Source organism: Thalassophryne amazonica, chromosome 19, assembly GCF_902500255.1.
Source record: "Thalassophryne amazonica chromosome 19, fThaAma1.1, whole genome shotgun sequence".
NCBI lineage: Eukaryota > Metazoa > Chordata > Actinopteri > Batrachoidiformes > Batrachoididae > Thalassophryne > Thalassophryne amazonica.
The window spans coordinates 39,185,831-39,210,961 of NC_047121.1; the positions used below are offsets into that span (position 1 = coordinate 39,185,831).

At 43.4% G+C, this 25,131-nt stretch overlaps 1 protein-coding gene and 1 long non-coding RNA gene across 3 annotated transcripts in view; both read right to left on the reverse strand.

Annotated features, from left to right (window-relative positions):
* Positions 1-871: 871 nt before the first annotated feature.
* Positions 872-3,811, reverse strand: LOC117500907. Its single transcript, XR_004557889.1, has 2 exons — positions 2,952-3,811; positions 872-1,629 (listed from the first exon to the last, which is right to left on the reverse strand). It is a non-coding gene; the product is annotated as an uncharacterized LOC117500907 (long non-coding RNA).
* Positions 3,812-9,370: 5,559 nt separating this feature from the next.
* The window catches only part of slc7a14a (solute carrier family 7 member 14a), a 47,588-nt gene continuing 31,827 nt past the window's right edge, over positions 9,371-25,131 (reverse strand). Inside the window, exon 8 of one of the 2 annotated variants that reach the window (XM_034159562.1) lies at positions 9,371-10,266. In XM_034159562.1, coding sequence (XP_034015453.1) covers positions 9,968-10,266 — 299 coding nt within the window. In that variant the 3' untranslated portion in view covers positions 9,371-9,967. The remainder of the gene's footprint in view (positions 10,267-25,131) is intronic. The other variant, XM_034159561.1, reaches the window with a different exon arrangement.

A 25,131-nucleotide genomic window follows, 5' to 3' on the forward strand; every position in this document is an offset into this window, starting at 1 on the left:
GTTAATGGAATACTCAGCTCAATAGAGCTCTGACTCTTTGTCAGCCTGGCTACAGTGCTGAAAAGAATATGGGGGGGGGGGGGGTGTGTGTGTGTGTGTGTGTGTGCAGTGAGATTTCTTTTTATGGGGCACAAAATCCGTGGTGACGCCCCTGTTGACAGTACTAGACATTGTGCTGCTAGCATTATCCTTGTCATTAGCTCTGTTACATTAGCAACATTTAGTGTATCTTGGAATTCAAACTATTATTATAACATAATCACTTGTGCAGTTAAGTTCATAAATATTTGGACGGTGACATCATTTTTGTCTTTTTGCGTCTGTACACCAATGCAGTGGAGTTAACATTAAACAATCAAGATGTGGTTATATTGTTGAAATTTTCTTGTAATTTAAGGGATTAAGCAAAATTAAATCACCTGAACCATTTACGAATTTGTATACATTGTGCATCAGTAAAAGGGTATCACCGGTGCACCCAAAATGAAAGCCATCAGTGAGGCCTTGGAAGCTGCAGAAAAGGCCTCAAGATGGTTGTGGATCATGCGGGATAAGCAGGCTGGGCACACACGACCGGAATTGATCAATCCTGTTTGAGTCGCCTGGGCAAGGGGGTTCAAAATTGAAAGATCTGAAAGCCTCTATGACCCCCAAGGTACTTCACGAATGATGTGTCCAAGCGCATCAAAAGACATATCTCTCAATGAATTAAACAATGAACAAGTATAATCAGATTGTAACCAGATTTGAACTAGACGTCCTAAATGAGTGTATCTCAAATGAGCTCAAATCTAAGCATCTAGTTTAACTGAACCCTCTAAACTGCCTTTCTGTTGCACTGGTCTGGACAGGAAACTAATTTGTTGTTGCAGGAAATTCTGGTGTATTTTATTAGCATGAGGCTCTCTGCTCTTGTTGACACAGTCACCATCTGACACAACAATGGATAAGACTCACAAAATATTGTTTGTGCAATAACATGAACACAGCTTTAGTTTCATTTAAAATAGAGAGCGTAAAACAGTTACCAAAGGGCTGATCGCTGCATGGAAGGTGTGAACTGGCTGTGAATTTGCTACTGAGTTGTGTGGATGTGAAAGGACCAGAGGTAGGGTGGGGTTCAGGGTGGGGTGCGTGGCATTCTTAGGTTTAGTGCATTAGACAAATAAGGCTTCCCTAGGTGGGACTCATGCAGCAACAGGGGCACAAGGGAAAGGTGGTAAGTAGTACAAAGACAGTAATGAGAAGTGTGCAAACCATCAGCGTAACATAAAAGTATGTCATTTGGTGTACAACCAAATCCCTTACAGTGCCATAGTATGTATATTGTAATTACGGAATCAAACCCCAAACTTTGGCAGCATGAGATTAGACTTCCTACTCACTGGCTGTTTATGACTGAAGAGATTTTAAAGGATTATAAAATGGAAGAGGTAAAGGCAATGGATGGGTCCACTTTGAAACTGTGGTCACCCACAGGGAGGCAAGTAAAATTATTCCATGACAAATCAGATGGGACCATGTAGATGTTCCGAGGTCAACCATGTAGCAGTGGACCTTCTGGCTAAAGCCGCGGTCACACGGCACAAACAAAGGACAATGAAGCCCAAAAGAAACAAGAAATCTGGGCTTTCATTGCGTTTCGGAGACATCGGTTAACCTTCATCCAGCTTCGTTCCTCCAACTGGCATTTCATCATAATTTTTAAACTGTTGGAAAATTTGAACGAATACCGATGACGACCTCAATTCATCCATATTTCGTTTTCCTTTCTTTCTTGACGGTTTCTAATTGCTTGCTTAGTTTTCGTAACGTTAGCGTGTCGTTTGACTTTCATCCAACTTCGTCCAACCTCCCAAGTCCGACGTATTGAACGAAAGTTGATGAAATCTGAACAAATCAATAACTAAAGCTTTGACAAGCTGATCGACACATCCTTGTCTCACGAATGAATTGTCCATCTTTGGGAAGAAGAAGCAAAGTTTTCATACAGAAACAATAGCATTAAGAATGTTTTATCAAGTACTTTATTTACGCCCGTTCCAGCCTTTTGTTGCTGGCCTGCATGTGCACATATTTTGTTGTTGGGAAGACCAACAAAATTTCTCACCTATTGTCAAAACAAACAAAATCCTCCACCTGCAAGTACTGCGGACATGAGGGCAAAGCTGTCTCCACTTGGTTTTATACCCGCTTTTGGTCACGTCATCGTGTTTAAAGCATCAAGGTCAACGTTCGCTTCGATTTACTTTCGTTAGTTTCAGTTTTGTTTCAGTCCTTTCTTCACTCATGGTTCGCAGGCTTTTTGGTGATGGGAAAGGTGCAGGATCTTTTGTCCACCTTTTCTCGATGATTTGTGATTTTTTTTTTTTTTTACTTTTTATCCTTCATCCATCTGTCGCGTGTGCCATGTGACCGGGCCCTTAGAAGGTAAGGGGGAAAAAAAAAAAGACAAAACTCAGTTTTTCGTGTCTACATGTAAACACTGAAATGGTTTCTGAAAATCTTCACTTTGCAAAAGATCTATTTTCAATTATCTAAAATATAGTTTGCATGTAGACAAAAAAACCCAAAGCGCATAGAAAAAGCTCCATTTTCCAAAATATCCATATAGGTGTGAACAGGGCCTCAGGCTATAAACAGAGGGATTTGAACAGATTACTGTTTGAAACCCAGATTGAAATGCATTCCTGGCTCCTGAGTGGCAGCTCCCTGTTGACACAGACTTAATGATACCAGGAGGAGAATGAGGTGGCAAACGCAGGGAAGGCGAGTCCGTTGGAAGAGAGAAGAAGTGATGCAAGTCAAGAATGGAAACCTATGCTTGATAACTATGTGGTAGCCAATTCCATTTTTTGTGCACTCAGTTCCAAAATAAACAAAATTGTCGGGGAAAAAAAATACAGTTTCCTTAATGACTGAAACAAAAAGGAATGAATCCCCAACAAAACAGCAAGAGTCGCGTCAGTCAAGACCAAAGCACACTGAAAAGACAGAACAGAATCGAGGACGCTCACCATAATAAATCATGCAGTTTCTCAGTCAGGACTGTTTTTGCCGCATTACAGCCTGAGCCTGAGCCAACAAGCATGCGTCACACTGCACAACCCTTTTTTTTTTCTTCTTTTAAGGTGGATGTTTGTGATTTGGAGCTTCATGCTGGAATAAAACATTTGACAAAGAAACCAAACAAATACCTACAAATACACAATAAAACAACCCATAGAACACACCTATAGTATAGATAGGAAATGATGTAAAACATGGAGTTTGATTGCACATACACCTTCATGTGTACACAGGCAAACGACGAGCAACACAAACCAGACATTATCTGAACTGGCAGACTTGTACAGGAGATGAAGGCACTATTGCAAGCAAAATACAAGTACTATTTGTGACTTTCATCGCTAAACCCTCCATTTCCCGGTCCACTGTTGTGTACCTTGGGCTAGATGCCACATTGTGTGTCAGTAAATACAGACAGAAATCAGTGTGTTGCAGATATTTGCATTGGCGTTTGGGAAAAGTGCAAGAAGCTAGACCTGGGATAAGTATGAAACAGTTGGGTGATCAAAGACAGGTTGAGTATTTAAACACCAGAAAACATGAGGAGAATATTCTTTCACAAATGTTCCCATTAAAAGTTACGCTATCAACCCCTATCTGGACTGAGTGTGAAGAATAATGTCCTTCCTTTTCAACAGAAGATGGCAGATGAATTAACAACAGCTATTGGGTTGGAATATACAGAAGGTATGATTGGGTCTCACTATGAGTGTAGGGATAGAACAATTAACCAGTATGAGTTAAAAATTGGTTTTAACCCTCAAACAACCAAGTTATTTTAGCGACTAATATGGTAGGATAATTATAGCATCAAATATAGAAAAACCAGTGACTAGCAAATATGCTGGTACTTTAACACAAATCTCAATGAAGACACCAGTCATCCTTTGTGACAACCATGAGCTATTTTCATCCTCACTCTGGGCATCAAGAATCAGTCTTGATGCTTGTGCAGCTGTCAGCCTTGCTATTCTAGGTCTGCTGGTCATGATTCCCTGCAAAACAGTAAAATAGAATGATTAGAGTTGGCAAATTACAATGCTATAATGTCAAAAATCTCATAGATCTTCCAATAGGGGGTCATACGTGACCCTACAGAAGTTGGGATTATACTTGCCACCAGTGGTGGGCACTGTTCAGGTAATCTGATAACTGATAATTATCAAAGGTAATGTTTTTGTTAGCGGATTAGCTTTTCAGATAAGTTTTAAAACATCATCGGACCAATTATCTTCCGATAAAGTTAGTTTCGATAACTTTCAGTCCACTAACATTTTTTTTGGCTGGTAAAGTGAGCAAAGTTTAACAGTCAAAAACGTTTGTAAACCCTAAAATCAAACATTTTAATCCCTGTCATGTGCAGATCAGTGGTTTATGGCACACTGGCTGTCGCTTGTTGATGATGTCATCATTAAGCACAAGACGTGATTGGCCACTCGACACAGCGAGCATTGTGGGTACTGTAGTTCAGGTTCACTTTGGACGTTACACTGTTACGTCTGCTTGACACAAACAAAACGGACTAATTTTAACATTATTTTATTTTATTTCTTTGTGGCACAGGAAAATTTAATTGCAATCACACCATTTTGGATAATCAGGATGCTTTATGTGGAAAGTTTTCTTCAGAATTTAATGAATCCCACTGAAACTAACAGGTAAGAATTTATATTTACTACATGTCTTTTACTCTGCCAATCAATGCATCAATGGACGTATTTTGGTTGTTTAAGCTGCAGGGTTCAAAGCATGTGAAAAGCAGCAGCTTTTAGTTTGTAAATGATGATATATACAATACCGAGATAAACTGTGACTTCTAATACTGTGTTTTGCTGCTTTTGGAAGATGATGACAGTGTTTGAGGTTTTATTTTTTTATTCATTAATTTTTTATGCGTTCTTTTTGTGATTGTGATCCTTGAATTTACCCAGCAGCCCCTGCGGCATTTAAAGTGAAACTGGTTTACAAGGTTGGGTAGGATTACTTTGAAATGTAATCCAAAGGTAATCAGATTACAAGTAATCCAAATGTATGTACATACATACATGTAATCCACATGTATTCTTTCAAAGTAATCCTACCCAACCTTGCTGGTTTATCAGAAGCCAACAGTGTAATCTGATGTGGCCACGTCCAAATAAAGGTTATCAGTTATCTGTAATAAAGATACATTTTTAGCAGTTTATCAGTTTAGCATCATAAAAGATATATTTTTCAGTTATTAATGGTTATCCAAGATAAAGTTTTGGTTAGCTGTGCCCACCACCACTTGCCACACAGATCACCTGATCCTTGCAAAATTCTTTGAACAAATGCAGGACAAATAGATTGACAAATTCATGGCAGGAAACTTTTTCCTATTGAAATTAGAAAAATGCTGCACAAAAATATCTGCCCGGGGTCATAAATGATCTCACTCGGTCACTTGAGGGTTAATGTAACAGATAAAACTACATTGATACACAGAACCCTGAATTGATCTAAATGTATTATGAACTGGTCGATGGCTTGATTTTAAAATTCTAAATCGGTTGGGTTCGGTGTATTTTGCTGCTACTTCTGTGTATTCAAACTCAAAGATTGGAGTTAGACTCTCATGAGACTGGTCATCGGAACGTTCATTTTGCCTGTGAAGTAAAACCAAAATCAACATGTCTGATAGTGCTAGGCGATATAACAGGTAAATGTACCCATTTAAACTTTACGCTTGGTTTACAATTTGTTAATAATATTAGAGCAAGAAAGTGATGCTATGCTATTTGTGCTATACTAACAAAAGCTGACTTATTTTTCTAGGTTTATTCTATGCTTGCTTTCTGCTACTGTATGTGATGCTGCCCCCGGTGGTGAACAAAACCGAGCAGAGGCAGCTGAAGCACAGCACCAAAAACCTGATGAAGGTTCCTGGGTTTTCATGCAATATGTATTTCAAGGTAAACTACTTTTAGCTTATTCTAATTTCTCATTGAAAATAAATCTCAAAATTCAACAGAATCAAAGTACATAAAATACTTCCATAATAAAATATTATTCCTGAATCACATCACAGCTCATGTGCCTAGATATGTAATGTAGTATTTTATGAGGGAGAGATGCACACAGCTAGTTTTTACGTACTTTTCTCTTTGTGCTATGTGTAGCCAGAGGGGAGCACTAATGCAACAAAACATAGGTTTGTCAAATAGCATGGAAGCCAAAAAAGACAAGAATGGCCATTTTTGTACTTTTCTCACTTTTTGTCTAAAACATGCCCCACAATGCATATTAGTCATTGAATTACATCTTCAGTGATTTGCATCTTATAAAGTAGTAGGCTCACTGGTGATGGTCCTTTTCCCCAGATACCTTAGTGTGGCACAAACAAGAGTCTTCAACTTCCCCTGGATTGTGCGCCACTTCAAAAGCAGAAACTGATGCCCATTTACAGCAGGGTGAACTAAAACAGTGACGTGTACAACCCCTGGCAAAAATTATGGAATCACCGGCCTCAGAGGATGTTCATTCAGTTGTTTAATTTTGTAGAAAAAAAGCAGATCACAGACATGACACAAAACTAAAGTCATTTCAAATGGCAACTTTCTGGCTTTAAGAAACACTATAAGAAATCAAGAAAAAAAAAGATTGTGGCAGTCAGTAACAGTTACTTTTTTAGACCAAGCAGAGGAAAAAAATATGGAATCACTCAATTCTGAGGAAAAAATTATGGAATCACCCTGTACATTTTCATCCCCCAAATTAACACCTGCATCATATCAGATCTGCTCGAAAGTCTGCATCTAAAAAGGAGTGATCACACCTTGGAGAGCTGTTGCACCAAGTGGACTGACATGAATCATGGCTCCAACACGAGAGGTGTCAATTGAAACAAAGGAGAGGATTATCAAACTCTTAAGAGAGTAAATCATCACGCAATGTTGCAAAAGATGTTGGTTGTTCACAGTCAGCTGTGTCTAAACTCTGGACCAAATACAAACAACATGGGAAGGTTGTTAAAGGCAAACATACTGGTAGACCAAGGAAGACATCAAAGCGTCAAGACAGAAAACTTAAAGCAATATGTCTCAAAAATCGAAAAATTTACAACAAAACAAATGAGGAACAAATGGGAGGAGACTGGAGTCAACGTCTGTGACCGAACTGTAAGAAACCGCCTAAAGGAAATGGGATTTACATACAGAAAAGCTAAACGAAAGGCATCATTAACACCTAAACAGAAAAAAAACAAGGTTACAATGGGCTAAGGAAAAGCAATTGTGGACTGTGGATGACTGGATGAAAGTCATATTCAGTGATGAATCTCGAATCTGCATTGGGCAAGGTGATAATGCTGGAACTTTTGTTTGGTGCCGTTTCAATGAGATTTATAAAGATGACTGCCTGAAGAGAACATGTAAATTTCCACAGTCATTGATGATATGGGGCTGCATGTCAGGTAAAGGCACTGGGGAGATGGCTGTCATTACATCATCAATAAATGCACAAGTTTATGTTGATATTTTGGACAATTGAAAGGATGTTTGGGGATGATGAAATCATTTTTCAAGATGATAATGCATCTTGCCATAGAGCAAAAACTGCAAAAACATTCCTTGCAAAAAGACACATAGGGTCAATGTCATGGCATAGGGTCAATGTCAATGAGCAGATCTGATTTGATGCAGGTGTTAATTTGGGGGATGAAAATTTACAGGGTGATTCCATAATTTTTTCCTCAGAATTGAGTGATTCCATATTTTTTTCCTCTGCTTGGTCTAAAAAAGTAACCGTTACTGACTGCCACAATCTTTTTTTCTTGATTTCTTATAGTGTTTCTTAAAGCCAGAAAGTTGCCATTTGAAATGACTTTAGTTTTGTGTCATGTCTGTGATCTGCTTTTTTTCTACAAAATTAAACAACTGAATGAACATCCTCTGAGGCCGGTGATTCCATAATTTTTGCCAGGGGTTGTATTCTTCCAGGATACAGATAGGTAGCATGACCAGGAATCCACTCCAGGTTTACATACTGGAGGTCCAAGTTCTATTCCATTGAGCTAACTGCTCTGCACATCTTTATGCTGCATTTACACATAGGCAAGATGCGTTACGAATGTCATATTTGCGTAGTTTTTGGCACATGCCTGACATTCTTAACATGACTTAACACATCTGAATAGGTTTATTAAGAGTGTGCGTTGGTGTGTGATATTCATGATTTTCATGGAGCATGTTTTTGGCTGTCAAAAAAAATCTTCCACAAATGTCACGCACCACCCTCATTTTGCCTTATGTCGTGGAGGTCACAACTGAGCATGATGATCCATCTTGATAGTTTCTTTGTCAAATGTTTTATTCCAGCACTCCTGCAGGTGTTCCACCTGCTGCATGTGCCTGATGTTTGGGAAAATGAGCGAGATGAGACCCGTGTGGAGCCACACATCTGGCTCTCTCTGTCTCCTCCTCCTTTCTGTGCCACTCCATGGCACAGAGCCCAACTAAGCATAGAGTCACAAAGTTCTTCTGCTATGGATTTTGAGGAGCAAACTGGAGCAATCTGAATTGTTCAGCAACTGATGGTAGAATGAAAATGGGGGAGTGTGTGGAAACAATTTGCCTCATTCACACTCTGACAGAACGTAACGCGCTGTTACGCGTGATAGGGTGCAACAACGCATAACATTATTCTTGACCGTGTGTAATAGTTCCTGATAATTCTCCAGCAACATGTCCCATTTATCATAACACGTGATAATAGTTTGCAGCAGTTCCTGAGGACACGTGACGCCTCTGCCCCAAATCATCACATTCATGATCAGTGGCCAAGAAAGTATACTTCGTGACATTCGTGACTTGCTGTCATTATGTGTAAATGCAGCATTAAATGTAAGTTATATTAAGTATTGGAAACTAAAGCCATCTTGACACTTGCATGAATTTTGGCTCCGCACTGCCACGCAATTTGTTGTGCCAATGCGTGCCATTAGATGGTACGCTTGAAAAGCCACCTTGACACATGCACAAATTTGGTCCTTGTGCTGACGCACAATCTTGCGTGCTAGTGCGTAAACTCATCATAAAATGTTGTAAACTGTGCAAGGCCCTGCGTGCAATGACACACATTGACACGCAGTGTTTGCGAATAGGCTGTGCAATGTTCACAGCTAGTTCGCACAAGTGGCACCCAATTTATGCACCACGCACAGTTCACACACAGTTTACAACACTTTACGACAAGTTTACTCATTGGCACCACAATTGCGTGTTAATGCAGAATCAAACTTGTGCAAGTGTCAAGGTGGCTTAAGACTAAATGTGGCAAAGCATGTTTGTTTCTCTTCTAGCACTGAATGGCCGCTGTTATGGTGAAAGACAGAATGCGTCGTCTACGGTGAATTGTCAGCCTACTTTCCTGACTGACTATTAAACCGGAAAAGAGGCGCTGATTCATCTCCCCCTCAGTCATTTCCATCTCTTGTGTCCCATAAATGGCACAGTACCAACAGTTAACTAAATATTTAGGACCAAAACTTGTATGTTTCACATTTCTGCATAATCCCCAGCTACGTGTGCATTTTCCAATCTGTCCCTTAGCTTTATGTCAGATTTGGATTCTGGTAAGTGAATAACGTGTCTGTGATGATACACAAATGTCCTTGATGTCCACATTTGCAGCATTAGAGGGAGAAGTGAACACAGCAGATATAGTTTAGAGACAAAAGAAACAATCTAGCCCAAGGTTCAGACACACACACACACACACACACACACACACACACACACACACACACACACACACACACACACACACACACACACACACAAACACAAACACTCATACCCTCACACAACTGTTCCCTTCTCTTTCTCCAGGCAGCAGACAAGGCAGTAAGTACATTTGGGGTAACACAAAGTCAGTCCGTTCAGAAATCCAGTGGATCCTCCTCCACAAGGCCGTGACTGGCACTGGTCCTGCCTCCACCTTTCAACGGCGTCCCGTCACTTTCAGGTTTTGCTACAGGGGCCGGGGTGTGTCCCGATTCCCCATCAGGGACACTCCATGGATCATTGGTAGGTGGGTAGAAATCATCATCAAAGCCACAGAAGCCTTCGTCCACGCCTTGGTCATAGCGCTGGTAAGTGGAGGCATGCACCTCGTTCTCGCGGGCTGCGATTTCCAGCGTACTGTTCCACATGCCATAACCAAAGTAGATAAGCACACCTGAGAAGACAAAAAATGCACATCAACTGACATATCAGGCAGAAGGATATCTTTCAGTGTGCAAAAAGCATTTAGAATTTTTGACATTACATATTATTGTGGACAAACCAAAAACGAGCAGTGATTCAACACCTAGGCCTGATTTATTAAGATTCCAGATAAGGAGTGTTAAATTGTTTGGGCAATCTGACCTTTTCTGACTAATTTACTAAGAGTAAATGCACAATTGATAGCAGACTGTAATGTGACCTAGACAGCAGTATGTATATGAGGATTTTGATGTGTTAATGGCCATAAGCGCAAAGTAAATTTAAATGAGCCACTTAAGTTACTGGAGGCAGACAGGCTAGTACAGGGGTGGCCAAGTTCGGTCCTCGAGAGCCACCTTCCTGACACTCCTAGTTGTCTCCCTGCGCAACACACCTGAATCCAATGAAAGGCTCATTAAGTCTGCTAACGAGTCTTTTATTGGATTCAGGTGTGTTGGAGCAGGGAGACAACTACGAGTGTCAGGAAGGTGGCTCTCGAGGACCGAACTTAGCCACCCCTGGGCTAGTATCTCACAAAGCAGCAAATGCTGAGGAATGCAGGGAATTTCTGCTACCCTCGGGAAAGAATTGCTTTATCTGGCTGCTGCTGCTGCAGCTATCCTGCTCCAGAAGAGAAGGAAACGAGGAAGAAAAAGAAGAAAGGAAGGAGAAAAGGTACATTGTTTGGGTCAGAGAGTGGCACTGGGGCAGGGGTGGCCAATTTCGGTCCTCGGGAGCCACATTTCTGACACTCTTAGTTGTCTCCAGTGATGCCGGTAACGCGTTACTCTAATCTGACCACTTTTTAGTAACGAGTAATCTAACATGTTAATCTTTCCAAATCAGTAATCAGATTAAAGTTACTTCTTCAAGTCACTGTGTGTTACTATTATTTTTGCATTGTGGGTGGATAGCAGCATTAAACATGGTCCGTGGGCAGCAGGTCGGGGTTCGACTGAACTACACACTTTAAGCGAGCTGTGAGCTTTTCATCCGCGGTTTTCTGCAGCAGCTACGACTTGTCCTCACCTCTTAAAGTGCTGTGACAACAGCACACCTGCACTGAGCTTTACAAAGACATTTTTATGCTTTTTTTTCTCCGAGCCGCTCCATATCTGCTGCTAAAAACAGCTGATCCTCCGCGATGCATCAACAACTAACACTATTTTCCACTCAAATGCACATAAACTCTCTTTCTGAGGACCATATGATGTGAAAACGCAATAAAACCTCCTTACCTGTAAATCTGGTCATGTTTTCTGCATAAATAAATGTTATGCATTCTTTGTGCTCAAACGCCAAAGCAGGGGCGAAGCCAGATGGAATGGGGGTGTGGGGCAAGGATGTGCCCCCCACAACACCCCTAGATTAAACTACTAATACTACTTAAAATAATAATAATTTCAACGAGTAAAATGTTTAGAGAGAATTTAAATGTTAGAAAAATGTTAGAATAAATTTAATAGTTACATTTATAAACAATGTAGGTTAAAAAATGCAAGTTTTACTGTTACAGTGCTGTCAACAGTTAAATATGAGGTCAAGAAAGAGGTCTTTATTTTACTTTTTATAAAACAAGTATTTATTTTCATTGAAGCCAAGAAAGGCAAAACAGGTATCACTGTCATGTTGAGGTGGCAGAGGGTTGTTGTCGGCAGCTGGGGAAAGTAACTAAAAAAGTAACTAGTAATCTAACTTAGTTACTTTTCCAATTGAGTAATCAGTAAAGTAACTAAGTTACTTTTTCAAGGAGTAATCAGTCATCAGTAATTGGATTACTTTTTCAAAGTAACTGTGGAAACACTGGTTGTCTCCCTGCTCCAACACACCTGAATCCAATGAAAGGCTCATTAAAAGTCTGCTAACGAGTCTTTCATTGGATACAGGTGTGTTGGAGCAGGGAGACAACTAACAGTGTCAGGAATGTGGCTCTCGAGGACCGAACTTGGCCACCCCTGCACTGGAGGATCTAAGGGAGAGGGGGGCAGAATTAAATAGCTGTGTTACAACTCTCTAGGGTACAGAGTTTAATTGGCCGTTTTTGACTACTTTTGGTTTTACCTTCTTAATTTACCTTTAAAAACTTTTAAAACACACTAGTTTTAAAATTATTTTATGTTGTGTTTTATGATAAATGTTCGATGTGTTTTTCACGTCTTGGGGCTTCGGCAGTTTATGTAAGTCGATTTTCCGTTTTACAGACAATAAAGTTTTATCTTATCTTTACTGCTTTGTTTGGTGTCATTTTTCATCAATAAACCCAAATTCACATAAAAACATAACCTCCAAATAGAAAATACTATGTTTTTTACTGTGAAAAGCACAAACATATTTAACAACCCTTTTTTAATAACTTAGAATGAAAATATAAATGGTAAGTTTCAAAAACATATGTACAAATGTAGCAAACAACAAAGTTATGTACAACTATTTACATTAAAATGCAGGAAATGCTTCAGGTTTTTTTTTTTTTTGTATAACTATTTACAAAACAATAAGATGCCACACTAATTTTGTGCCAATTCATCTCAACTTGTTAGTAAAATTTATAGCAATTGCCTGTTCCAAATGTCCAAAATACATGCTTGAATAGCCTGAGATTGAAGGAAAATGTACCCTTAACTTCAAAATTTTCAAGGGGCATGCCCCTGCACCCCCACCCCCTCCCCCCATTCAAGTCCTCCCTTCTAGGAAACCTGGATCCGCTCGTGTTGTCAAGGTAATTTTGACAAGTTACTTTTTTAGTTGCTTTATACAGTTGCTTTATGCAGTTACTTCATTAGCAGCTTTATGCAATTACTTTATTAGAATTTGCCAAAAACTTGCAACCAGTAATCAGGGTTGGGTAGGATTACTTTGAAATGTAATCCAAAAGTAATCAGATTACAAGTAATCCAAATGTATGTACATACATAGAGTAGTGTTCAGAATAATAGTAGTGCTATGTGACTAAAAAGATTAATCCAGGTTTTGAGTATATTTCTTATTGTTACATGGGAAACAAGGTACCAGTAGATTCAGTAGATTCTCACAAATCCAACAAGACCAAGCATTCATGATATGCACACTCTTAAGGCTATGAAATTGGGCTATTAGTAAAAAAAAGTAGAAAAGGGGGTGTTCACAATAATAGTAGCATCTGCTGTTGACGCTACAAACACAAAACTATTATGTTCAAACTGCTTTTTTAGCAATCCTGTGAATCACTAAACTAGTATTTAGTTGTATAACCACAGTTTTTCATGATTTCTTCACATCTGCGAGGCATTAATTTTGTTGGTTTGGAACCAAGATTTTGCTCATTTACTAGTGTGCTTGGGGTCATTGTCTTGTTGAAACACCCATTTCAAGGGCATGTCCTCTTCAGCATAAGGCAACATGACCTCTTCAAGTATTTTGACATAGCCAAACTGATCCATGATACCTGGTATGCAATATATAGGCCCAACACCATAGTAGGAGAAACATGCCCATATCATGATGCTTGCACCACCATGCTTCACTGTCTTCACAGTGAACTGTGGTTTGAATTCGGAGTTTGGGGGTTGTCTCACAAATTGTCTGTGGCCCTTGGACCCAAAAAGAACAATTTTACTCTCATCAGTCCACAAAATATTCCTCCATTTCTCTTTAGGCCAGTTGATGTGTTCTTTGGCAAATTGTAACCTCTTCTGCACGTCTTTTATTTAACAGAGGGACTTTGCGGGGGATTCTTGCAAATAAATTAGCTTCACTCAGGTGTCTTCTAACTGTCACAGCACTTACAGGTAACTCCAGACTGTCTTTGATCATCCTGGAGCTGATCAGTGGGTGAGCCTTTGCCATTCTGGTTATTCTTCTATCCATTTTGATGGTTGTTTTCTGTTTTCTTCCACATGTCTCTGTTTTCTTTTTTTTTTGTCCATTTTAAAGTGTTTTCTTTTTTTTTTTTGTCCATTTTAAAGCATTGAGATCATTGTAGATGAACAGCCTATAATTTTATGCACCTGCATATACGTTTTCCCCTCTCCAATCAACTTTTTAATCAAACTACGCTGTTTTTCTGAACAATGTCTTGAACATCCCATTTTCCTCAGGCTTTCAGAGAGAAAAGCATGTTCAACAGGTGCTGGCTTCATCCTTAAATAGGGGACACCTGATTCACACCTGTTTGTTCCACAAAATTGACAAACTCACTGACTGAATGCCACACTACTATTATTGTGAACACCCCCTTTTCTACTTTTTTTTTTTTACTAATAGCCCAATTTCACAGCCTTAAGAGTATGCATATCATGAATGCTTGGTCTTGTTGGATTTGTGAGAATCTACTGAATCTACTGGTACCTTGTTTCCCATGTAACAATAAGAAATATAGTCAAAACCTGGATTAATCTTTTTAGTCACATAGCATTACTATTATTCTGAACACTACTGTACATGTAATCCACATGTATTATTTCAAAGTAATTCTACCCAACCTTGCTAGTAATGTAACTTATAAGGTAACTAGTAATCTAATTTGGTTACTCTTAAGATTGAGCAATCAGCAAAGTAACTAATCAGCAAAGTAACTAATAGTTACTTTTCTGAGTACTAAATCTTAAAAATAACTAAGTTAGATTATGAGTTACTTTATTAATTAAATTCAGCAGCTGCCGACAAGTTGTCCGCAGCTGCTAATGAAGTAACGGTATGAAGTAACTGTAAAATACAACTGTATAAAGTAACGAATGAAGTAACTTTCCAAAGTTACTTTGCCAACACTGCTCGTGAGTGTTTGTGAATTGAAAAGAACTTTCGTGACGTGTTACAACCATTTACAAATGCTTAAATCTATTTTGCAGATGTTTGCAACTGTTTGGAGACAAATAAATTCACTTAAAAATTTGTAACGTTCAAAATTTATACACAACAAGAAATACTGTTTGCAATCCTAAAAACTGTGTGCCAACTGCTCTGCAACCTTTTACTAACACTGACAAAACCCAAAAATTGCAACCTTTGTCAGCATTCGCCACTCCATGAAATACTAGCCTTAATGCTATCTATATTACAAGGGTAGGCTGAAAAGTTCTAAGGCTCACTATAATGCAGTTAATGCATTACTCCTTCATGGGAGCCTTAGAACTTTTCAGCCTACCCTCGTATATTTAGTATTGTACATATTTTATATTATTTTTGTATTTACTATCATTTTTAATGTTTGACTCATTTATTTTTCATTTTGAAGTAAATTTCTTAAATTCTAAAACTCAGATGTTACTTTAATCTTACCATAACTTGTCAGCTGTTGTTGTTGGTTCAGATGGCACAATAGTGATTCCTGAACATAATAATAATAACATACATTTAACATTTGTTTGTAGACTAAGTAAAATAGCATGAAAGTAACGTCAAACATTACTTTCATGCCATTGTCACACTCAGTCAATAATGGTGAAACAAATCACTGTATTTTTTTCCAAGTTCCTTCTGTACCAGAGCAACAAGTTGTTGAGATCAAGGAGGAAAAATGCACCATTTCAATTAATATGTGACACTGAGAACATAAAATAAAACAGTATATTGTTTATTACAAATTATTTATCAGTAATACAATTGAAACAGGTTAATGTGAATAATTGCATGGCAGGTCCATTTAAGCTGTGTGCACCCATAAAAGTTTCTGCTTGTGCTCCTAAAATTGTCAGTTCAGGGCTACAGTGCTCCTGGTAATAAAAATTTAACAACTTAGTGTGGAGCCCTGTAGGAGGATCGGAGTGCTTTAAAGGGATAGGGTCGAAGCCATTCTGTTTGGTCTGCAGGATATTGGACAGGAGACAGAACTCCTGGTCCTCTGCAGCTGGGGGCTTAATTCAGCTGGACTGCAATTATATTGTGCTTCTGCATCTGACTGCATCAAATAAATCATTACTTAGGTTGTCTCAGAGGAGGTGGGCCACTTGTATTTTAAAAACTGCAGCTACAATATTTTGGCCATGTGGTGCAGTGCCACAGTGCTGAGGACCCTGGCTAATGGAAAAGTCCAAGGGAATGTCCACCATCTACCTCGCTACAAAAGATAGATGGCTACTTTCAGGAGGAGCAGATGGACTGGATATCTGTCTCAGAGGTGGTCAAGGACCCAAAGTAGTTCCACTGTGTGGTGAATGTGAAAATTCAGGAATATTTTTGTTCATAATATCTACTGCAAACACTGATAACTAAGAAAGTAAAAAAAAAAAGAAAAAAAAAAGCCTTGTTTAATGAAAATTTGATTTTTTTTAATTCTTTTTTTTACATAAGAAAAAAGTGTCTTATTTTGGGAAAATGTATGTCAATCTTTCTTAAGTCTTTTCCAGCTACTATCAAGCTGTATTTAGCCAGTAACAAGAAAAGACAATGGATTTCAAATAATCTAAGCAAAGGAACAAGATTGTTTTCCTTATTTTAAGACAAAGGCTAATGTTAAAATAAGAATTCTGTCTAGTTTTAAGGTATATTTTGATTATTCAGTGCCTAGACATTTTGGCTAGATTTCGGATTATTTGGCTTATTTTGAGAGGGGAAGATTTTGCAGTGTCTGACTGTGCAGGGTTGAGAGCAGATTCAAGTGAAAGGCACTGGACGGGCAATGTATAACCTGCATGTATACATAATACTATGGTATATAATGTTTACGGGCCAATTTTCATAATATTATTACCATTTAATTTGAAATTATTTACTCATTGAAATATACTTTACATGATATCAGGGGTAGACTGTGTTAAGACAGGAAGAAGAGACAGTTGAGTTGTCCTTGCTCGCTGTGAGGTATGTTTAGTTCAACAGTTAATAAAGTGAAATCAGGTACTTTAAGTTTATTGGTGCAACAATGAACAATTAAATTATACTGTGCTTCCACCAGCACACACAGTGGGGCAAATAAGTATTTGATCCACTATCGATTTTACATGTTTTCCCACCTACAAGGGATGGAGAGGTCTGTAATTTTTATTGTAGGTACACGTCCACTCTGAGAGACAGAATCTACAAAAAAAAATTATTGCATGAATTAAGTATTTGATACAACAGAAAAAAAGACGTTAATATTTGGTATAGAAACCTTTGTTTGCAGTTACAGAGGTCAGACGTTTCCTGTAGTTTTTGACCAAGTTTGCACACTGCAGCAGGGATTTTGAGCCACTCCTCCATACAGATCTTCTCCAGATCTTTCAGGTTTCGAGTTTCAACTCCCTTCAAAGATTTTCTATTGAGTTCAGGTCTGGAGACTGGCTAGGCCACTCCAGGACCTTGAAATGCTTCTTACGGAGCCACTCCTTGGTTGCCCTGGCTGTGTGTTTGGGGTCATTGTCATGCTGGAAGACCCAGCCATGACCCATCTTCTATGCTCTTACTGAGAGAAGGAGGATGATTGCCAAAATCTCCTCATTCATGACCCCATCCATCCTCCCTTCAATACAGTGCAGTTGTTCTGTCCCCTCTGCAGAAAAGCACCCCCAACAATGATGTTTCCACCCCCCATGCTTCATGGTTGGGAAGGTGTTCTTGGAATTGTTCTCTTCCTCCAAACATGGCGAGTGGAGCTGATACCAAGAAGCTCTATTTTGGTCTCATCTGACCACATGACCTTCTCCCATGCCTCCTCTGGATTATCCAGATGGTCACTGGTGAACTTCAAATCGGCCTGGACATGTGCTGTCGTGAGCAGGGGGACCTTGCGTACCTGGCGTTGTGTGTTACTAATGTAATCTTTGTGATTGTGGTTCCAGCTCTCTTCAGGTCATTGACCAGGTCTTCCCGTGTAGTTCTGGGCTTTCTCAGAATCATCCTTACCCTACGAGGCGACATCTTGCATGGAGCCCCAGACCAAAGAAGACTGGCTGTCATCTTGTGTTTCTTCCATTTTCTAATAATTACACCAACAGTTATTGTCTTCTCACCAAGCTGCTTGCCTGTTATCCTGTAGTCCATCCCAGCCTTGTGCAGGTCTACAATTTTGTCCCTGGTGTCCATGGACAACTCTTTGGTCTTGGCCATGGTGGATAGATGATTGATTGAAGTGTGAATGATTGAAGTGTGTGGACAGGTGTCTTTTATACAGGTAACAAGTTCAAACAGGTGCAATTAATAGAGTTAAAGAGTATAGAATAGGAGGGTTTCTTAAAGAAAAACTAACAGGTCTGTGAAAGCCAGAGTTCTTGCTGGTTGGTATGCTTATTTCATGCAATAAACTGCAAATTAATTATTTAAAAATCATACAAAGTGAAATAATAAAAATACAGAACGCTCCATTCTTTGTATGTAGGAAAACTTGCAAAATCAACAGTGGATCAAATACTTACTTGCCTCACTGTAATAATATTAGTAATAATATAAGTTCACTTCAGCGTGGAGCAAAATACATTTTTATGGGGCAGTAATCTTAATTTGATCATAGTACGGTGACAGGTAGGATGACAAACACATATCACAGAAGAGTAGATTATTGGTCTTGGCAGTGTCTGGTTTCAGTCACTCTTTCGTTCTCTCTAGCGCTCAGCTGTCAACAACACATCTCTTACTTTCCAAACACGCTACAGTCACCACTTACAACCCTTTCTTGACTGCCTTCTGGCATTCCTGAGTGAACACCTACGCCTGCCTACTTGCTAAATTCAATAAACACTTGTGGCCACATGTGCGGTTGTCAACGCGCTTCAATGAGTAAATCAAACTCCTCAGTTACAGACTGTACATTGCAATGGCGCGTCCACACTATCCAATACTGATGAATGCCTGAAATACAGGACAAACTGGAATTGCTTTTTAATTAATCAACACACTACAAAGGTAACACCAAAAATATGAAAAGCCCACATTAAACAGAATTTGTTGTGTGGGCCGCTGAAGAGGAGGTACTGCTGGCCCACCACCACCAGAGGGCGCCCTGCTTGGAGTGCGGGCTCCAAGCACGAGAGGGCGCCAGACCCAGAAGAAGTGACAGCTGTCACTCATCCTCTGCACCAGCTGTCACTCGTTCATCATCACCACCATAAAAGCCGGACTGCAACTCCACCTCCCCGCCGAGAAATCGACTACCATTACCAAGGTAATTTCTCTGTGAACTTAAGACTGTGTATCTGTCTAAACTCTTCTTTGCAGCCGTTTTCCTGTCGGTGAGACTCGTCTGTGGAGGTGGCGTTTGAGGTGTTCAGCGACGGCTTCGCAACACCTCCCACCCAGATAAGTGCTCAAACAGGAGCTGCACGAGTGTGTGCTTGGAGGTGGAGGCGCTTCCTCCCTCGTTAACTGTGGATTTACTGAGTGTGCGGACTCACACTCACTCATCATATTTCTGCTTTCTGCCAGCAGTACCAGGGTCGACAGCCGAAGACAGAGGCCACCTGGGGACTCGGGACTTGGCGGCTCCGGTGTTCTTCAGACCGTTGGTGGTGGAAGCCGTGTGGGACGCAGCTTCTCTCTCGTTGGGGGTCTTCTATCTTCGAGCCTGCCCACACGTCACCTGGTGTTAAATTGACTGTGCAGATTACAGTACGTTTTGTTGTGTATTATCGCAACATTAAATTGTTACCTTTTTGGCTTATTCATTGTCCGTTCATTTGCGCCCCCTGTTGTGGGTCCGTGCTACGACACCTTCCCAACAGGATTTCTCGGCCATCGTCATGGATTCCGAGGGGCGTCAACCCGAGCTTGAACGGCCAATGGAAGAGCTAGGAGCGCAGGCGTCAGCGGGAGGCATGTTGAGTGAGCTGCAGAATATCTTAACCGCCTTCACAGCTCAGTTAGATTTAGTGACCGAGCAGAGTGTCCTCCTTAATCGGAGGGTGGAGGCTCTCACCGCCAGGGTGGAAGCGCGCGATCAGGGTGCTGCTGCAGCCACTCCTCTGGCTGGTCCTGGGCCTGTATCAGACGTTCCACTGGTCATTCAACGAACCCCCCCACCGTCCCCTGAAGCATACATAAGCCCTCCGGAACCGTACGGGGGCTGTGTCGAGATGTGCGCGGACTTCCTCATGCAGTGTTCGCTCGTCTTTTCACAGCGCCCTGTCATGTACGCATCAGATGCTAGCCGGGTGGCTTATGTTATTTATTTGCTTCGAGGAGAGGCACGCGCATGGGCTACGGCGCTTTGGGAGCAGAATTCACGGCTCCTAACGTCTTATACTGGGTTTGTACGGGAGTTCAAACAAGTGTTTGATCATCCCAACAGAGGCGAGACCGCTTCGAACGTGCTGCTGTCGATGAGACAGGGGCGCCGTAGCGCAGCCGAGTATGCAGTCGACTTCCGCATCGCGGCGGCGAGGTCCGGCTGGAATAACGTTGCGCTCCGCGCCGCCTTTGTAAATGGACTGTCCCCGGTCCTTAAGGAGCACCTACTGGCTAAGGAGGAACCGCGGGATTTTGACGGGCTTGTCGATTTAGTTATACGCTTAGACAACCGTTTAAACGAGCATCGTCGGGAGCAGGCCGGGGGGCGTGACCGGGCATGAGCCGTCCCTCCCCCTTCCAGTTCCGACAAGGTGACGTCGTCCCCACGCTTCACTGCCAGAGAGCTCCGTGTGGCTACAGCTCCCCCTGCTGAGGAGGCTAGGGACACGAGCAGGGCCAAATTAAGATCAAATATCAGACAAAGGAGGCTGGCCCGCGGGGAGTGTTTTGTCTGTGGCTCTTGCGAGCACATGCAGAGGGACTGCCCCCAAACGGTCAAACTACAACGCCCGTCCTTAGAAACTGGGCTAAGGGTGGGCCATAACACGCACGCAGGAAAACCCCGCGAATCTGCACGAATCCCAGTAACAATCCTTTGTGGGGATTTAACCCTTCACGCCCCAGCACTGGTAGACACGGGGTCTGAAGGGAATCTGCTGGACAGCAGATGGGTAAAGGAAGTAGGGCTCCCTCTGGTGGCTCTGCCGACACCATTGCGGGTGCGAGCACTAGATGGCACCCTGCTTCCATTAATCACACATCAGACACAACCAGTGACTTTGGTTGTGTCTGGGAATCACAGGGAGGAGATAGTGTTCCATGTAACACCTTCTACCTCCCGAGTGATTTTGGGCTTTCCATGGATGGTGAAGCACAATCCCCGGATAGATTGGCCGTCCGGGGTAGTCACGCAGTGGAGCGAAACCTGCCACCGGGAGTGTTTAGGATCCTCGGTCCCTCCCGGCACTACGGCTAATGAGGAGGTCAAAGTTCCCCCCAATCTATCGGCGGTGCCAAAGGAGTACCATGATCTTGCTGACGTTTTCAGCAAAGATCTGGCGCTCACTCTTCCCCCGCACCGACCGTATGATTGTGCCATCGATTTGGTCCCGGGCGCTGAGTACCCGTCCAGTAGGTTGTACAACCTCTCACGTCCGGAACGCGAATCAATGGAGACCTACATCCGGGACTCCTTAGCTGCCGGGCTGATCCGGAACTCCACCTCCCCGATGGGTGCTGGTTTCTTTTTTGTGGGTAAAAAAGAAGGCGGACTCCGTCCATGCATTGATTACAGAGGGCTGAACGAGATCACGGTTCGCAACCGATACCCGTTACCTCTGTTGGATTCAGTGTTCACGCCCCTGCATGGAGCCCAAATTTTCACTAAATTGGATCTTAGAAACGCGTACCACCTGGTTCGGATCCAGAAGGGAGACGAATGGAAGACGGCATTCAACACCCCGTTAGGTCATTTTGAGTACCTGGTCATGCCGTTCGGCCTCACTAACGCCCCCGCGACGTTCCAAGCTTTGGTAAATGACGTCTTGCGGGACTTCCTGCATTGGTTCGTCTTCGTATATCTGGACGATATACTCATCTTTTCCCCGGACCCTGAGACCCATGTCCAGCATGTACGTCAGGTCCTACAGCAGTTGTTGGAGAACCGGCTGTTTGTGAAGGGCGAGAAGTGCGAGTTCCACCGCACTTCTTTGTCCTTCCTGGGGTTCATCATCTCCTCCAACTCCGTCACCCCTGATCCGGCTAAGGTTGCGGCGGTGAGAGATTGGCCCCAACCAACAAGCCGCAGGAAACTACAGCAGTTCCTAGGCTTTGCAAATTTCTACAGGAGGTTCATTAAAGGTTACAGTCAGGTAGTTAGCCCCCTGACTGCCCTGACCTCCACCAAGGTCCCCTTCGCCTGGCCGGATCGGTGCGAAGCCGCGTTCCAGGAGTTGAAACGCCGGTTCTCGACTGCACCAGTTCTGGTGCAGCCTGATCCTGATCGCCAGTACACAGTAGAAGTGGACACCTCTGACTCAGGGATAGGAGCCGTGCTGTCCCAGAGCGTGGAGGCTGATAAGGTTCTCCATCCTTGTGCCTTTTATTCCCGGAGGTTGACCCCCGCTGAACGGAACTATGACGTCGGCAATCGGGAACGTCTTACGGTGAAGGAGGCTCTTGAAGAGTGGAGACACCTGCTGGAGGGGGCATCGTTGCCCTTCACAGTTTTCACGGACCATCGGAACCTGGAGTACATCCGGACCGCCAAGCGGCTGAACCCCAGGCAAGCCCGCTGGTCTCTGTTCTTCGGGCACTTTGACTTCCAGATCACGTATCACCCCGGGACCAAGAACCAACAACCAGATGCATTGTCCCGGGTGCACGAAGAAGAAGCCAAAGTGGGGCTGTCGAACCCCACCGAGACCATCATCCCCGAGTCCACTGTCGTGGCCACCCTCACCTGGGACATGGAGAAGACCATCCGGGAGGCCCTGACAAGGAGCCCGGACCCGGGGACTGGCCCCAAGAACCAACTGTACGTCCCACCAGAGGCAAGAGCTGCCGTATTGGACTTCTGTCACGGGTCCAAGCTGTCCTGTCATCCCGGAGTGCGTAGGACTGTGGCAGTAGTCCAGCAGCGCTTCTGGTGGGCGTCCCTGGAAACCGACGTCCGGGACTACGTCCAGGCCTGTACCATCTGCGCCAGGGGCAAGGCAGACCATCGGAGGACGACGGGCCTCCTCCAACCCCTGCCAGTGCCTCATCGCCCCTGGTCTCACATCGGCCTGGATTTCATCACGGGCCTCCCGCCGTCCCAGGGCAACACCGTGATTCTCACGATAGTGGACCGGTTCTCCAAGGCGGCCCACTTCGTGGCCCTCCCGAAGCTCCCGACGGCCCAGGAGACGGCAGAACTCCTGGTCCACCACGTCATGAGGCTGCATGGAATACCATCGGACGTTGTATCAGATCGTGGTCCTCAGTTCTCTTCACAGGTGTGGAAGAGTTTCTGCAAGGAGCTGGGGACCACCGTGAGTCTCTCGTCCGGGTACCACCCCCAGACCAACGGCCAGGCAGAGCGGGCCAACCAGGAGTTGGAGCAGGCCCTTCGGTGTGTCACCTCCGCGCATCCGGCGGCCTGGAGTCACCATCTGGCCTGGATCGAGTATGCCCACAACAGCCAAGTTTCGTCTGCTACCGGCCTCTCCCCTTTTGAGGCATGTTTGGGGTACCAGCCCCCATTGTTCCCGCTGGTGGAGGGAGAGGTCGGTGTGCCCTCGGTCCAGGCCCACCTCAGGAGGTGCCGCCGGGTGTGGCGGGCCGCCCGCTCTGCCCTGTTAAAGGCCCGGACGAGGGCCAAGGCGAGGGACGAGGGCCAAGGCCCATGCGGACCCCACATACCAGCCCGGGCAGGAGGTGTGGCTCTCGACCAAGGACATCCCTTTGTGTGTCGACTCCCCAAATTTGAAAGACAGATTCATTGGACCCTTTAAGATCCTCAAGATCATCAACCCGGCCGCAGTGAAGCTTCAACTCCCGGCTTCACTGCGGATTCACCTTGTCTTTCATGTTTCCCGTCTCAAACCACACTGCACCTCGCACCTCTGTACTCCGGGACCTACGCCGCCTCCTGCCCGGCTCATTGACGGGGAGCCTGCCTGGACAGTCCGCAGGCTCCTGGACGTCCGTCGTAAGGGCCGGGGTTTCCAATATCTGGTGGACTGGGAGGGGTATGGACCTGAAGAACGCTCCTGGGTGAAGAGGAGCTTCATCCTGGACCCGGCCCTCCTGGCCGAGTTCTACGCAAGACATCCGGACAAGCCTGGTCGGACGCCAGGAGGCGCCCGTTGAGGGGGGGGTCCTGTTGTGTGGGCCGCTGAAGAGGAGGTACTGCTGGCCCACCACCACCAGAGGGCGCCCTGCTTGGAGTGCGGGCTCCAAGCACGAGAGGGCGCCAGACCCAGAAGAAGTGACAGCTGTCACTCATCCTCTGCACCAGCTGTCACTCGTTCATCATCACCACCATAAAAGCCGGACTGCAACTCCACCTCCCCGCCGAGAAATCGACTACCATTACCAAAGTAATTTCTCTGTGAACTTAAGACTGTGTATCTGTCTAAACTCTTCTTTGCAGCCGTTTTCCTGTCAGTGAGACTCGTCTGTGGAGGTGGCGTTTGAGGTGTTCAGCGACGGCTTCGCAACACCTCCCACCCAGATAAGTGCTCAAACAGGAGCTGCACGAGTGTGTGCTTGGAGGTGGAGGCGCTTCCTCCCTTGTTAACTGTGGATTTACTGAGTGTGCGGACTCACACTCACTCATCATATTTCTGCTTTCTGCCAGCAGTACCAGGGTCGACAGCCGAAGACAGAGGCCACCTGGGGACTCGGGACTTGGCGGCTCCGGTGTTCTTCAGACCGTTGGTGGTGGAAGCCGTGTGGGACGCAGCTTCTCTCTCGTCGGGGGTCTTCTATCTTCGAGCCTGCCCACACGTCACCTGGTGTTAAATTGACTGTGCAGATTACAGTACGTTTCGTACAACATTAAATTGTTACCTTTTTGGCTTATTCATTGTCCGTTCATTTGCGCCCCCTGTTGTGGGTCCGTGCTACGACACCTTCCCAACAGAATTTCTGATCACTGGATAGTTTTGACACAAAA